This window comes from Ochotona curzoniae, unplaced genomic scaffold, assembly GCF_017591425.1.
Source record: "Ochotona curzoniae isolate NIBS_2020 unplaced genomic scaffold, NIBS_Ocur_1.0 contig_4064, whole genome shotgun sequence".
In the NCBI taxonomy this organism is placed as follows: Eukaryota; Metazoa; Chordata; class Mammalia; order Lagomorpha; family Ochotonidae; genus Ochotona; species Ochotona curzoniae.
In genome coordinates, this window is record NW_024466107.1 from 8,576,195 (window position 1) to 8,589,409 (window position 13,215).

Below are 13,215 nucleotides of genomic sequence, written 5' to 3' on the forward strand. Positions count from 1 at the left end.
GTCCCTGTTTCTGTACTCTTTCACATCTTTTTTAAAAAAAGAACTGACCAGGGGCCCGGCGCGGTGGCGCAAGTGGTTAAGTCCTCGCCTTGCACGCCCGGGATCCCATATGGGCGCCGGTTCTAATCCCGGCAGCCCCGCTTCCCTTCCAGCTCCCTGCCTGTGGCCTGGGAAAGCAGCAGAGGACGGCCCAAAGCTTTGGGAACCTGCACCCGCGTGGGAGACCCGGAAGAGGCTCCTGGCTTCGGATTGGCATAGTATCGACCCGTTGCGGCTCACTTGGGGAGTGAATCATCGGATGGAAGATCTTCCTCTCTGTATCTCCTCTCTGTATATCCACCTTTCCAATAAAAAATAATAAAAATAAATCTTTAAAAAAAAAAAAAAAAAAAAAAGAACTGACCTCCCTCAGTTGAGGTCACTTCTTGAGGGGAGATCCTGGGGTTCCTGGCGTAAGTTGGATCACATTAACATGAAAGAGCATGGCATTTTAATCATGAATTTAAGGATGGAGAACATATAGTTTCAGAAGACAGATGATTCAATTTTTTTTTTATTTTTGGACATAATTGCACCAAAATTTTTTTCTTGCTCTGAGCTTTGAATTTAACATAACATTTTGTATCCTTTAATGCAATAAAGGACTCAGTAATATTTTTTATAGACAGTGGATGATTTGGGACATAATTATGTTTCTTGCTGTTGGGATTCCATTTGAATTTCTAAATTTTAATATTTATGGCAAAGGTGAGGAGGTTGCAGACCATTGTGGACCTTTGATTAGGATGGAGAGGGTTGGTTTTGGGGGGCAGTGGGGTGGCTGAGAAAAATGTTCCTGTCTTCCCTTGTCTGTCCACAGGGGAGGAGGGTCGAAGGAGTAGAGAGAGAAGGTGTGCCACTCTTTGCCAGACTACAGTGATGCCAAGGGATGGGGATGGTCGTTGGGTGTCTCCTTAGGGACCCTGATGGGGGTGGAGGGGAGAGAGAATGTCCTGAGGGAGTAATTTCTTTTGGCTTCTTGCACCAGAGGTGAGAAATTCTAAGGTCTCTTGGCTGCCCGCATCTACCTCAGTGTGCCCACAGACTTAGGCAAGGTGCCAAACAGAGGGGACACAAACAAAGATGTTTCATCTGCTGATTGATACTACTACAGCCAGCGCTGGACCAGGGCAAAAGCAGGAGCTGGGAATCCCTGCTGGGTCTCCCAAGCAGGGGGCACTTGGTCTATCCTCTGCTGCTTTCCCAAGTGTAGTAACAGGGAGATAGAGGGAAAGCAGAATAGCTGGGATGCCAGCACCGCAGGTAGTGGCTTAACTCAGTGTGCCACAACTCTAGGCCCCAGGTGATTGAATCTAAAGTGAAGAGTTTTCTGATATAAGTACAAGAAAAGTCTCAGACCTTGTGTATGTTGCAGTCACCAGTCACATGGAGAGAGTTAACCATTGCTCTGTCACCAGCAATGTTGATTTCCTGCCAGCTTTTCCCGTTCCCATTGAGGCTTGTTTGTGATGCTCAGCAGGGTGCTTGATTCTGAAATGCAGTGTTCCAGGCTCTGTAAGGAGCTGTTTATCCAAGCTCCTGCTCAGCAAGAGCCGTTTTCTCCTGACCTGTCTCAGCAAAAATGGTCTTCAGATGGCCTTTGCTTTATTGAGTAAATATGTTCTAGGAAGGTGACAGAAGTTTTGTTTGTTTGTTTTTTCTGACTTACTGATTTTTTTGTTGTTGTCGGAAATGCAGATTTATAGAGAGAAGGACAGCTGGAGACCCAGAAGCAGCTCCTGGTTTCCAAATGGCTCAATTTGGGCTGTTGGGGCCATTTGGAGAGTGAACCTGCAGTTGGAAGATGTATCCGTCTCTCCTTCTCTCCGTGTCTGCCTTTCTAATAAAAATAAGTCTTTTAAAAAGTTTGTTATAAATCATTCCCATCCTAGCAACCTTAGTCCTCAATTCCTGCTGAGAACCTGGGAGCTTAGGAGGCTCCTGGAGCTTTCTGGCCCCATCATGAGTCTTCCGAATGGCAGACCTGAGAGCCAGGCCTACCCGGACACGTGCAGGGAAGAGGGCCTTTAGTCCCATTCTGGTTGCCTGAGAAAATCTCCTAGAGAATTTTCATTGATTAGACTGCTATTAGTCCTGTGTGGTTCCATCTGCTTCTTCTGTCTCGGCTACATAGTTTCCTGGTTTGAGAGGATGACAGGGTTTCTCACCATGGAAGACCTGGCCTCAGATGCGTCTCTGATCAGTGCAACAGAAGACTTCCTGGACACTGCCGTGGTAAGGCTCTGGGGGGACTTCACTGCGCATGCCCCCTTGGAAGTGGACAGGAATAGCAAAGCTTCATCCAGGTCTCTCCCATGGGTACAGGGGCCCAAGCACCTGGGCCATCCTTTGCTACTTTCCCAGGCGCATTTGCAGGGAGCTGAAACAGAAGTGGAGCAGCCAGGACTCAGAACAGCTCCCATGTCAGAGGCCACTCTGTAGGTGGTGGGGGAGCATGCTACACTCAATGCTGGCCCCTCAAGGTTATTTTCAAAGTCTGAATTTCTGTAAGATGTGCGTTTCATTAGAAGACTTTATTACCAGAATATCATTTGAAGGCGTAATTGTGCAGCAACACACATGTCCGTGTTAAAAGCAAAGTGGCTTATTTACATCTGTACAAATAGCCACTGGCTTATTGTATTCAGGTGGCTGAGCGTCACATAAGCTTTCTCTGAACTTTAAAGGCACCCTCTGCCTATGAGACGCTATTGACATGAACGTTATAGTTTAGAATGCTGCTTTAGAATAATAGCTGAAACCTTTCTTTTTATTAGGTTATTTCCAGATGCAGTAGAAAAGGTAAGTCTATTATTGGCTACCAATTTGAATTAATATTACAATACAGAGACTATTTAAAGTGGGGTTAAATATATTTGAATTTATTGAGAAAGCATATTATAGTGCTGAAATACATTTGGTTGTGAAAACCTGTTTATTTGCCTGGTTGTGTGTTTAGTTGCTGCTGTCGCTATATGGCTGCTGAGCTTTATTCAGCTCATGAAAAACCAGTTCGGTCATTGCACACCAGCAGCATGGTCAGTGCTGTGCTTCCCACTGAGGCAGCACTGGGGGCTGGTAGGTCCTGAGAGGGTGGATTGGGAAGTTTGGCTGTCTCAGCTCTCCTGTTCTGGGTAATCTCTTTGGCATGTGCAGATGGCATGTGGCCACTGAAGTGCCATCTGCCACAAGGCCCTCCTCATGCTACCACAGACAGTTACTCATACCTAGAAGCAGACCAAGAGGAAAACCAGGCCAGTGTAGCTATTGCTGACTTGACTTGCATTTGCTGTTGGGAGCTTTGGCTGCCCAGCCCTAAAGATGGCGCCTTGGCTGTGTGCCAGGGTCAGGAGGAGGAGCCTAGCAGAACCAGGAACTTCATCCTGATTGGTCCCTAGCGCATGCTCACCGCGTGCGTGGCACGTGATCTGCATTATGATTGGTGCGCTCTGCGCATGCTGGATTGACCTTTACGCTGATTGGGTCGCGAAGTGTGTATATATTGTGAAGCTTGTGCGGATTAGGGGAAGAAGAATAAAAGACACGGAAAAGGACATGTCCTGTGGAGAGTCTTTCTCTGCGGGTCAGGGAGCTCTCCACGTTTGCTTTAGCTGCTTTTCTCCTGTAAGAGTGTAAAGGTAAGGATTCTAGAAAACGGGACTGGGGACTAGGTGGTTGATTTTTTTTTTTTCCAACGTGGCTCACAGAAAAGACAATTTTGATATTTTTGGTTATTATGAACTCCAAGGTATATTTGAAACATTGGACCATTTCAGAAACTGGGGACCTCTTGTAACAGATACATTCTTTTTGTGGGAAACATGTTTTTGATTTTCCTGTTGAAGAGTGGTTAGTGGCGATATCTGATCACGGGAAGTGTCAGGCTTGATACACAGCTGCGCCGTGTTCGTCAGAGGTCTTCACCAACTGTCAGTGGACTCCACGTATCTTCAAGTTAATTTTTTTGTGAGTTTCATAAATGATCATTGTGGTCTTTAAAAATTGGCAGAAAAAGTATTTCCCATTGTGTATTTGGACATTTGTAGCCCCAATATTCATGTAAGAGACTTGGAGTGAGTGGACAGTTGGAGAATGAACCAACCGATGAGGGCAGTTTCACATTGTTGCTATCTGCTTCTCTGTCAGACGAAGCCCTTGTACAATCTTAATGTTTATTGTAATACACAAATGTAAGAAGCATACGGAAATAACAGGAAATTGTGGAGCCAGTGTGGTGGCTCAATGTGCTAACCCCTCACTTGAAAGCACCAAAATCCCACACGGGCACTGTCCCCACTGCTCCATTTTCCATTTAGTTCCCTAGTTATAGCCTGGAAAAGCAGCAGATGATGGCCCAAAGCCTTAGTACCCTGCACCTACCTGGAAGAAGCTCTTAGCATCATATTGGATTAGCTCAGGCTCTTGTGGCCTTTTGGAAGGTAAACCAGTAGATGGAGAGACAGAGTGAAAGATCTTCCTTCTCTCTGTAAATCTGCCTTTCCAATGGAAAAAATATATACGTATATATTTAAAAGCCAGAAGCTAGGAGTTTCTTCTGGGTCTTCCATGTGGGTACAGAGTCCCAAGGCTTGGAGCCATTCTCCACTGCTTTTCCTGGCCACAAGCAGGGAGCTAATTGGGAAGTGGAATAGCCAGCACATGAGCCAATGCCTATGTGGGATGCTGGCAATTGGAGGTAGAGGATTAGCCAGTTGAGTCATTGCACTGGCCACAAAATAAATAAGTCTTTTGGAAAAACAAAAGGAAACTGGGGAGAATAAAGATGGCGGGATAGGGCAAGGACATGTTTAAACAGAAACATTGGCCAGTGTGAAGCAGAGAGGACACATTCCAGGAAATAGCAGAAGACAGAATGACAGCAGAGGAGCACCTGGAGACTAACAGGCGCAGTAGCATATACAACAGTGTGGTGTTGCAGTGACTGATACCCCAGCAGCACTCAGCCAGCGGTGGTCTGAACTACACTGGCTGCTGGAACTCCATCAACAACAAGGTGGGAAGGGGCGTTTCCCCAGAGCTCAGGAGGTGAACCCAAAGAACTGCCTGTCTGCTGCTCTGTTTGATTTGACCAGGAGCAGAGACAGAGCAGCAGGTCCCAGACTTGCAGTGCGAGAACAGGGTGGACTTCAGGGCCTAGTCTGCCCCCTAAAGCCAAATCAGGCACCATTTCATATAGGAAGGCAAAGGCTGTGATTGGACAGCACTGTGCATGCACTGAGCTGGGATGAACTCATTCTGGCTCAGTGAACTGCAACAACGTGGCATCCTACAGGTTCCACCCAAGACAGGTCTGTTAGAACTAAGTCCTGACTGTCAGCAGATCAAGAACTCTAGTAGTGGCACATCAGGCACAAATCTGAAGTGTGGAAAAACTTTATGACTGCAGTGACAACAGTGAGCTGTGCATGTGCTGAGCTAGGCGAGAACTGGAACAGTGCTGAGCAGCTGGAACTCCCTGAGCAACAAGTGCGAAGGGATGTTTATTGGGAGCTTGGGAGGTGAACCCAAAGAACTGCTCATCCTGCTGGTCTGTTTGATTTGATCAGGAGCAGAGACAGAGCAGCAGATCCCAGAAGGGCCGTGTGGGAACAAGGTGGATTTCACAGCCCAGTCAGCCCCATGGAGCTGTTTCAGGCACCATTTTGTGTAAGGAGGCAAGGGCTATGGGGCAGGACTGCGCATACATGGAGCTGGGCGTGAACTCATTTCTGGCTCAGTGAACTGAAACAACACGGCATCCTACAGGTTCCACCCAGGATAGGTCCGGGAAGCCGTCAGACCTGACGGCCAGCAGATCAAACACTCTAGCAGTGGCACATCAGGTGTCATTTTGTACAGTGGGGAAAAGAATGTAAGACTGTAGGGACAACAGTGAACTGCACATGTGCTGAGCTCGGGGAGAACTCACTGAGCTCAGTGCATTGCATGGGTCCCACAGGAAAATAATACTGACTATGGCATCATACGGGTCAAAACAGGTCTGTGTGGCCCTCAGACCTAATGGCCAACAGGTTCTGGCAAGATTAGCACAACTATCAATGTAGCTATATAGGACACCTGGTGCCTCCCTAATCCTGGGACCTGCTCCAACTGGAAGTGAGAGAAAGGTTGTACAGACAAAGGTGCAGCCTCAGCATGGTTTCACAGGAGGTGGAGAGTGGTGAGCCAGGAGCTGGGGCAATGGAGACCATGGTAGATGTCTTAACATAAGAACCCAGACCTGGAACTTGCTGGAAAAAGTGGCACAAGTGACTGTAAAGAGCGATGTGTGCCAACCACAATAAGTAAAATCAAACTGTAGACCTGTGGATGACAGCGTAGAAACCTGCCCCAAGGAGACAGAAGTACAATGACCGAGAGCAAAAGAGGAGCCACAGTCACAATGAATGTTACTGAAGACTTTCCTGCAAAGGAGCAAAAGCCTTAGCCAATCTCAGAGTTCACTGAGGAAGACATCGAGAAAATGGGGAATACAAAATTCAAAACATTTGTTACAAAGCTTAACAACAAGAAACATGTAATACTTTAATAGTTTAAGGAATTTAAGGAATATGTCACACACTGGAAATGAATCAAATGAAAGCTGATATCAGAAACGAAAAATACAGTGGAGCGAATTAAAAGTACAGTGGAGAGTCTCCAAAATAGAATGAAGGAGGCAGAAGAAAAAATCTCAAAATTAGAAGGTTTTTCCTGTCATTAGGGGGAAGCAAGCAAAAAGCTGGAAGCAGAGCTGGGTCAAGCTAAGAAAATATTTAAGAACTGAAAGACACTATTAAAACGTCAAATATAAGAGTTATGGGAGTCCCAGAGAATCTAGGTTTAAAAATGCATTTAATGAAATAATAAGGGAAAATTTCCCTAATCTAGAGAAAGAATTGGGAAACAACATCCAGGAGGGGCACAGAACTCCCAACAGGCTTGACCAAAAGTGATCTTCACCTTGACACATTATAATCAAGCTCTCTTCAAGCAAACATAAGGAAAAGACCCTGAAATGTGCACATGAAAAATTTAATTGACATATAAAGGAAGGCCAATTAAACTCACAGGAGATCTCTCACAGGAAACTCTGCAGGCCAGAAAAGAATGGAGTGACATATTCCAGACTTTAAAAGAAAAAAAATGATCAACTCAGGATAACGTACCCAACAAAACTTTCCGTTGTCTTTGAAAATGAAATACAGTTCTTCCAGAGCAAAGAAAAGTAAAAAGAATTTGCCTCTTCCAAACCTGCCCTACAAAGGACACTTCAAGATGTTCTCTTGACAGAGAAGAGGAATAGCACCCATGAAAACCAAAGGCAAATGTGAAGAACATCCCAGTAAAATAACAGAAGACTAAATCAGTGAATAGCCCATTGCTAAAATGATAGGACCAAATTACCATCCATTCATATTAACCCTGAATGTAAACAGCTTAAACTCATGAATCAAACATCATAGATTAGTAGACTGGATTAAAAAGCAAAACCCATGTATTTGTTGCCTATGTAATACACATTTCACCAACAAAGATTAGTGGAAACTATATCTCATGAATTTTGATTTTTTTTTTTACTTCCATCTCTTCAAAACATTTTTTCCCCTCATTAAATTCTTCACTGACTCATAGATCATACGATAGCATCATTTTCTTAAAGAATATTCTTGATTTTCTTTTTCATTTCTTCAGCAACACATTAGTCATTCAGTAGCATGTTATTTAACTTCATGGCATTGTAAATTTCTATTTTTCTTGCTGTTGATATTGTAGCTTTTCATTTAAGCAGATGTATAGTAACTGTAATGGAGACTGTCATACCCAGATGTGAGGATACAGTGCAGTGTGCATCTCTACTTCCAGACAAAGATGGAATCCCAATGAGGCTGTCAACTATATCTTGACAATAGGAAGCTGCACTCTCTGCTATTGTCCATGCCCACAATGATGGACATATGACTGTTTATGAGGAACTATGCTGTAGTAATAACATAGGGAACTTGTGGGAGGAAGGAATTTGGGGAGGGAGTAAGGGAAATCCCAGGGCCTATGGAACTGTATCAGAAAATGATGATGATAATAATAATAATGATGAAACTGTACAAGGAGCTGCACATTCTTAGTTGGTGCAGAAATCAGTTTTGCTTTAGGTATGATCACAGGAAAGAGTCATATTGCTCATTCCGTTTTCCTTTGTGGATTTCTGCATGATTCATACACATGTGGCCCGGAACTTTTAAATTTGAGTGGTAGAGTTACGCCAGACGGGAGAGAGAGCAATTGATTTTCCATGTCCAGAAATGACTACAACAGCTATGTTTGGGCCAGGCTAAAGCCGGAAGTCTGGGATTTCTTCCTGCTCCCCACACGGGTAGCAGGGTCTCAAGTACTTGGGCCATCCTCTGTTGTCTTCCAAGGTATGTTAGCAGGGAGCTGGATCAGAGGCAAAACAGGACTAGAACTGGCAAGCTGTTATGAATGCTCGTATCACAAGGGACTATGTAACTCACTGTGCCAGTGCTCACCCAAGAGGTTTGTTTATTTGAAAGGCAGAGTGACACCTCTTCCATCTGCTGGTTCGCTCTCCATGGTCTCAGCTGCTGGGGCTGTTAGCATGGAGCTGGATTGGGAGCAGAGTGGCTGGACTCCAACAGGCATCCCAATATGGACCTGAGGTGCCGGGACTTAATTCCTGTACCACAACACCTGCTGGTGGTGTGTGTAACATAAACTTGATCTTGTCTCATGGCCAGACCACATCATTCCATGGCTTTTACAGATATGCCCTTCCGTGTCATTTGGGAGTCATTTCCTTTGTCTTTGTTGGCTTCTTATTTTTCCCCTGCCATTCTTTCCACTGTATCTGTTCTGCTGTTTTGTACTGAGGCTGCACCTGCAGAGTTTGCTGTGGCGTTTCCTGCTTCTCTGTAAGCTGCTGCTGCGTGTGCCGGCTCTGCTGCCGCCATCCTCCTGTTGTTTGTGCTGCGGCTTCTCTTCCTGCTCCTGCTGCAGCTGCTGTGGTGTGCTGTTTCTGTTATTGCTGCTGCCTCACCTGCTTTGGTCTCTGCTGCTTTCCTGGTGCCTCTTCTTCTCCGTGGAGGGCAACAGGAAGGAGTTGAGACCAAGTGCTGTAGGACACCATTAGCTCCCCTAATTCTTTTTGGCACACATTTGATTTTTGTCAAATATGCTTTCAGGGAAATTGCAAATGTTGGATTCCTTCATCCTCAGTTTAGGATTCCTGGTGACAGAAACGAGGATCAGCCATTCGCTTCAGCAGGAGGTGAGTTGCAAATAAGAAACTGGATAACAAGTGCTCCAGCAGGCTTCCAAGAAACTTACGCATGGGTCTCTGTTTTCTTTCTTTCCTGTGAATGCCTTCCCCAATTCTGAGAAGGCCGTGAGGACTTTGAACTTCATTTTGCAAGCTGTACCTCGGGAAGAGAGAAAAAGCCTCCCCTTATCAGAAAGCATATGTCATCTTATGTAAGTGGCCTTAGCCTCGAGTACGTGGTGTTGTTGAGAGTAGATCTCTGATGGTGGTGCTAGTTTAGCCTTTCTCCTCACGGAGGGGTGCAGTCATTCATGGCTTCAGCGAAGGCTTTGTGCACCTGCCATGTGTGCCGGATAACGTGGGAGGACCGAGGAAGGGGCAGACTGGCTGTGTTCTTGTTTTTGTATGGGTTGTTTGGATTGGTCTTAAAAGGCAAAGGTGAAATGCTTTATTAGACCATCCATTATTTTTTTCCTGTTGTGTGTGTGAGCTCATTCAGTGCCTGGGAAGAATGCTGACAGTGCAAGTCTGGGGTCGGACTACTTGCCTTCCAATCCTCCCTTGGCCACTTCCGTGGGTGGAGTGCAGCGTGAACATTGTCTTTCAAGCTGCTTACTGTAGACTGGGGCTGGCAGTAACTTCTCAGCGAAGTTCTTGTAAAGGTCAAGTGAGACGGTCTTGCAGTGGCCAGCATGATGCTTTGCGGAGAGCACGGACTCAGGTTACCAGCTGTTCACCACACCAACAGGCCGTGGAGTTTGCATTGCTGTGCAAGTGGTGGAATTTTGGGTGACCTGGTTATGCCTGCATAGTCATTGCAGCGAGAAATTTGGAAGGAAGGATGTCATGCGTGACTGCAGAAAGAGCAAATTTAGCACAACATTTTGAAATGTGATTTTAAATGGCTGACAGTGGTAGTCCAACATTCATTGGCTGGGCTGCTGTTACTGGTGAGTTTTCCATAGTGTAACGGTGGTGACCAATGATCATCAATGCATTGATATCCTGTTTGATCATATGACTCATTATTTCTATACTGGACTTCTCCTAAAAAACTCAACAAGCAAACAAAAACACCTTTTTTTTTTCATTTGAGACAGTGAAATCACTATCTTTAATGTGTTTAGAGTTAATATTGATGTACTGAGATTTAATGTATTGAGATTGGAAGAGAGGCTGATCCGATGTTTTCTCCTCAATTTTCAAATCACCATCCTATGGTCATGCTGCCTTCTTATCTGTGTGTTCAGGAAAGTCTGGAATGTTCTGGACTTTCAGGCATAAGTGAGATCTGCAAGTGTAAAATGTAGTGGTGCTGTTTTAAGGCTGTTTGTTGAGTAGCAACAGATCAATCCACTTATGAGAGTGGGCAATCACAAGATTTTATAATAAATCTCTTCTTTAAAATGGGAGTTACTGTAGACATGGAAGAAAGATTAGTGTCATATTTATTAAACTTTACTTGAAACTCTTGATTATATACAGGTACTGTAAAAGCGTGTGGAAAAGCATTTAAAAATAGAATGTGTTTTGTTGTGAAAATCTGGAAATTCGATGCATGAATTTTCTTAGAGATTAATTTGCTTATTGGAGAGAGTTACATAGAAAGAAAGAAACACACACACACACACACACACACACACACACACACACCCCTCTTCCTTCCACTGATTTCTCTTCCCACATGGCCACAACAGCTCGGGCTGGGCCAGGCTGAAGCCAAGAACCAGAAGCTTCTTCCAGATCTCCCACATACATAGCAGGGGCCCAGGCATTTGAGTCATCTTCTGCTACTTTCCCCAGACGATCAGTAGGGAGCTGGAGGTGAAGTGGAGCAACTGAGACATGAACGGGTACCCATATGGATGCTACACTGCTGGCAACGGTCTTCACCCACAGTACCACAGCACCGTTTTCACAGATTTTCGTAACAGGCACTTTTTTGCAAACTTTAAAAAAAAATTTTTTTTTTGACAGATTAATCAGTGCTCCATCTGCTGGTTTACTTCTCAAAGTTTGCAATGACCAGGGCTGGAATTTTGCTTTCCTGCTGTGTCACAATGCCAGCCCCGCTTCTGGTGAACTTTTTAAGCAACTTCCCATATGCAAGGATGTCTTTTAGCAGCAAAGTAAACCTATCCTTTAATTCTGTTTTCCACCAACTTTTAGGAGTAACCTCATTCAGTGAGAGACTGTGTCCGCTACAGTTTTAATGTTACAGTCAGTGAGGGATGCTAAATTTGAAGTCATTTCAAATATACAGATTGATTTTAAAAACATTGTCAGCATAATACACTTGCTGTACCTGTCAGTAAATGTGCTTTATTTAAATGTTTCAGGAAAGACTTTGCAAGGACCATCATGACCGTGGGTGGTAAGAATGTAAATATTTACTATATTAAACATTGGGCCCTGGAAGGGATTTTCTAAGCATTTGGGACCCAGGCAGAGGGAAGGATAAATCATGGTCAAACTCTGGAAAGAGGTATTAAGATTTGATTTTTAATTTATTTTGAGATGTACAGACTGAACACTAGAAAGAATAGGAATTGCATATTTATTCACCATGCAACTTTGTTAAATTTTAGTATGTTGGCACATTTACCGTAAATACTCTTTTTGAAAACCAATGGAGTCAGAATGCAGAAGAATGTCCTGCGTCCTTGTTCCCAGTCCTTTTCGTTCCTCCTCGACTCACAGTTTCCATAGTTTCTAAGTTTCCTATTTTCATAAGCGCTGAACATTTTAGTTTCTAAATATAAATTTTAAAAATTAGTTAAAAACATAATTTTAAAAAATGCTTGAGAGACAGAGCTCCCATCCACTAGTTTAGTCCTCAAGTGCCCACCTCTGCCAGAGCTGGGAAACAGAAACCCAGTCCGGGTCTCCATGCGTAGTGGGGGACTGGTTCGGGTCTGCTGTGTGCATGGTGGGGACCTGGTTCGGGTCTCCTGTGTGCATGGTGGGGACCTGGTTCGGGTCTCCTGTGTGCGTGGCGGGGACCTGGTTCGGGTCTCCTGTGTGCGTGGCGGGGACCCGGTCCCTTGAACCGTCACCTCCTGCCTCCCAGGGTTGCGTTAGTAGGAAGTTGGAACGGAAGCAGAGTTGGAATACAAACATAGACATTACAAATCAGATATGGGTATCCCAATGGTGACTTAACCAGGCCAGATGCCTTGGCCCTTAATGTATATAAGTACTGTCCTATGGAAAGTATTTTGCTCTATGTAGTTTTAGAGTTCGTTGTGTCGTAAGTTAGCTTAGAATTTTATTTTTAAAACAAATATTTTTATGGATATTTTGATGAACTTCCTTTGAATTAAAAAATTTATTATTTTTTAATTTAAAAGGCAGATTTTGCACCTGGCACCATGGCCTAGTGGGTAAAGTCCTCGCCTTGAGCGCACCAGGATCCCATATGTACACCGGTTCTAATACCAGCAGCCCTGCTTCCCATCCAGCTCCCTGCTTGTGACCTGGGAAAGCAATCAAGGACATTTTCTTCTGGAGACCCAGAAGAAGTTCCTGGCTCCTGGCTTCAGATTGGCACAGCACCCGCCATTGCTGTCACTTGGGGAGTGAATCATTGGACGGAAGATCCTCTCTGTCTCTCTTCCTCTATTTATCTGACTTTGCAAATAAATAAATAAATAAATAAAGGCAGATTTTCATAGAGAGAAGGAAAGATAGATCTTCCATCCTCTTGTTGCAACAGCTGGAGCTGAGCTGATCTTGAGTCAGGAGCCAGGAAGGACTTCCAGGTCTCCCACATGGGTGCAGGGTCCCAAGGATTGGGCCATCCTTCACTGCTTTCCCAGGCCGTAAACAGGAAGCTGGATGGGAAGTGGAACAGCCAGGAAATGAATCAGTGCCCATGTGGGATGCCAGTGGCAGCAGGC

The 13,215-nt window shown here is 44.7% G+C and overlaps 1 protein-coding gene across 1 annotated transcript in view; it reads left to right on the top strand.

Annotated features, from left to right (window-relative positions):
* Positions 1-13,215, top strand: part of SYCP2L (synaptonemal complex protein 2 like) — a 68,392-nt gene that overhangs the window by 3,618 nt on the left and 51,559 nt on the right. Inside the window, exons 5-9 of the mRNA XM_040983968.1 lie at positions 2,174-2,274; positions 2,817-2,841; positions 9,240-9,325; positions 9,440-9,528; positions 11,656-11,690. Coding sequence (XP_040839902.1) covers positions 2,174-2,274; positions 2,817-2,841; positions 9,240-9,325; positions 9,440-9,528; positions 11,656-11,690 — 336 coding nt within the window. The remainder of the gene's footprint in view (positions 1-2,173; positions 2,275-2,816; positions 2,842-9,239; positions 9,326-9,439; positions 9,529-11,655; positions 11,691-13,215) is intronic.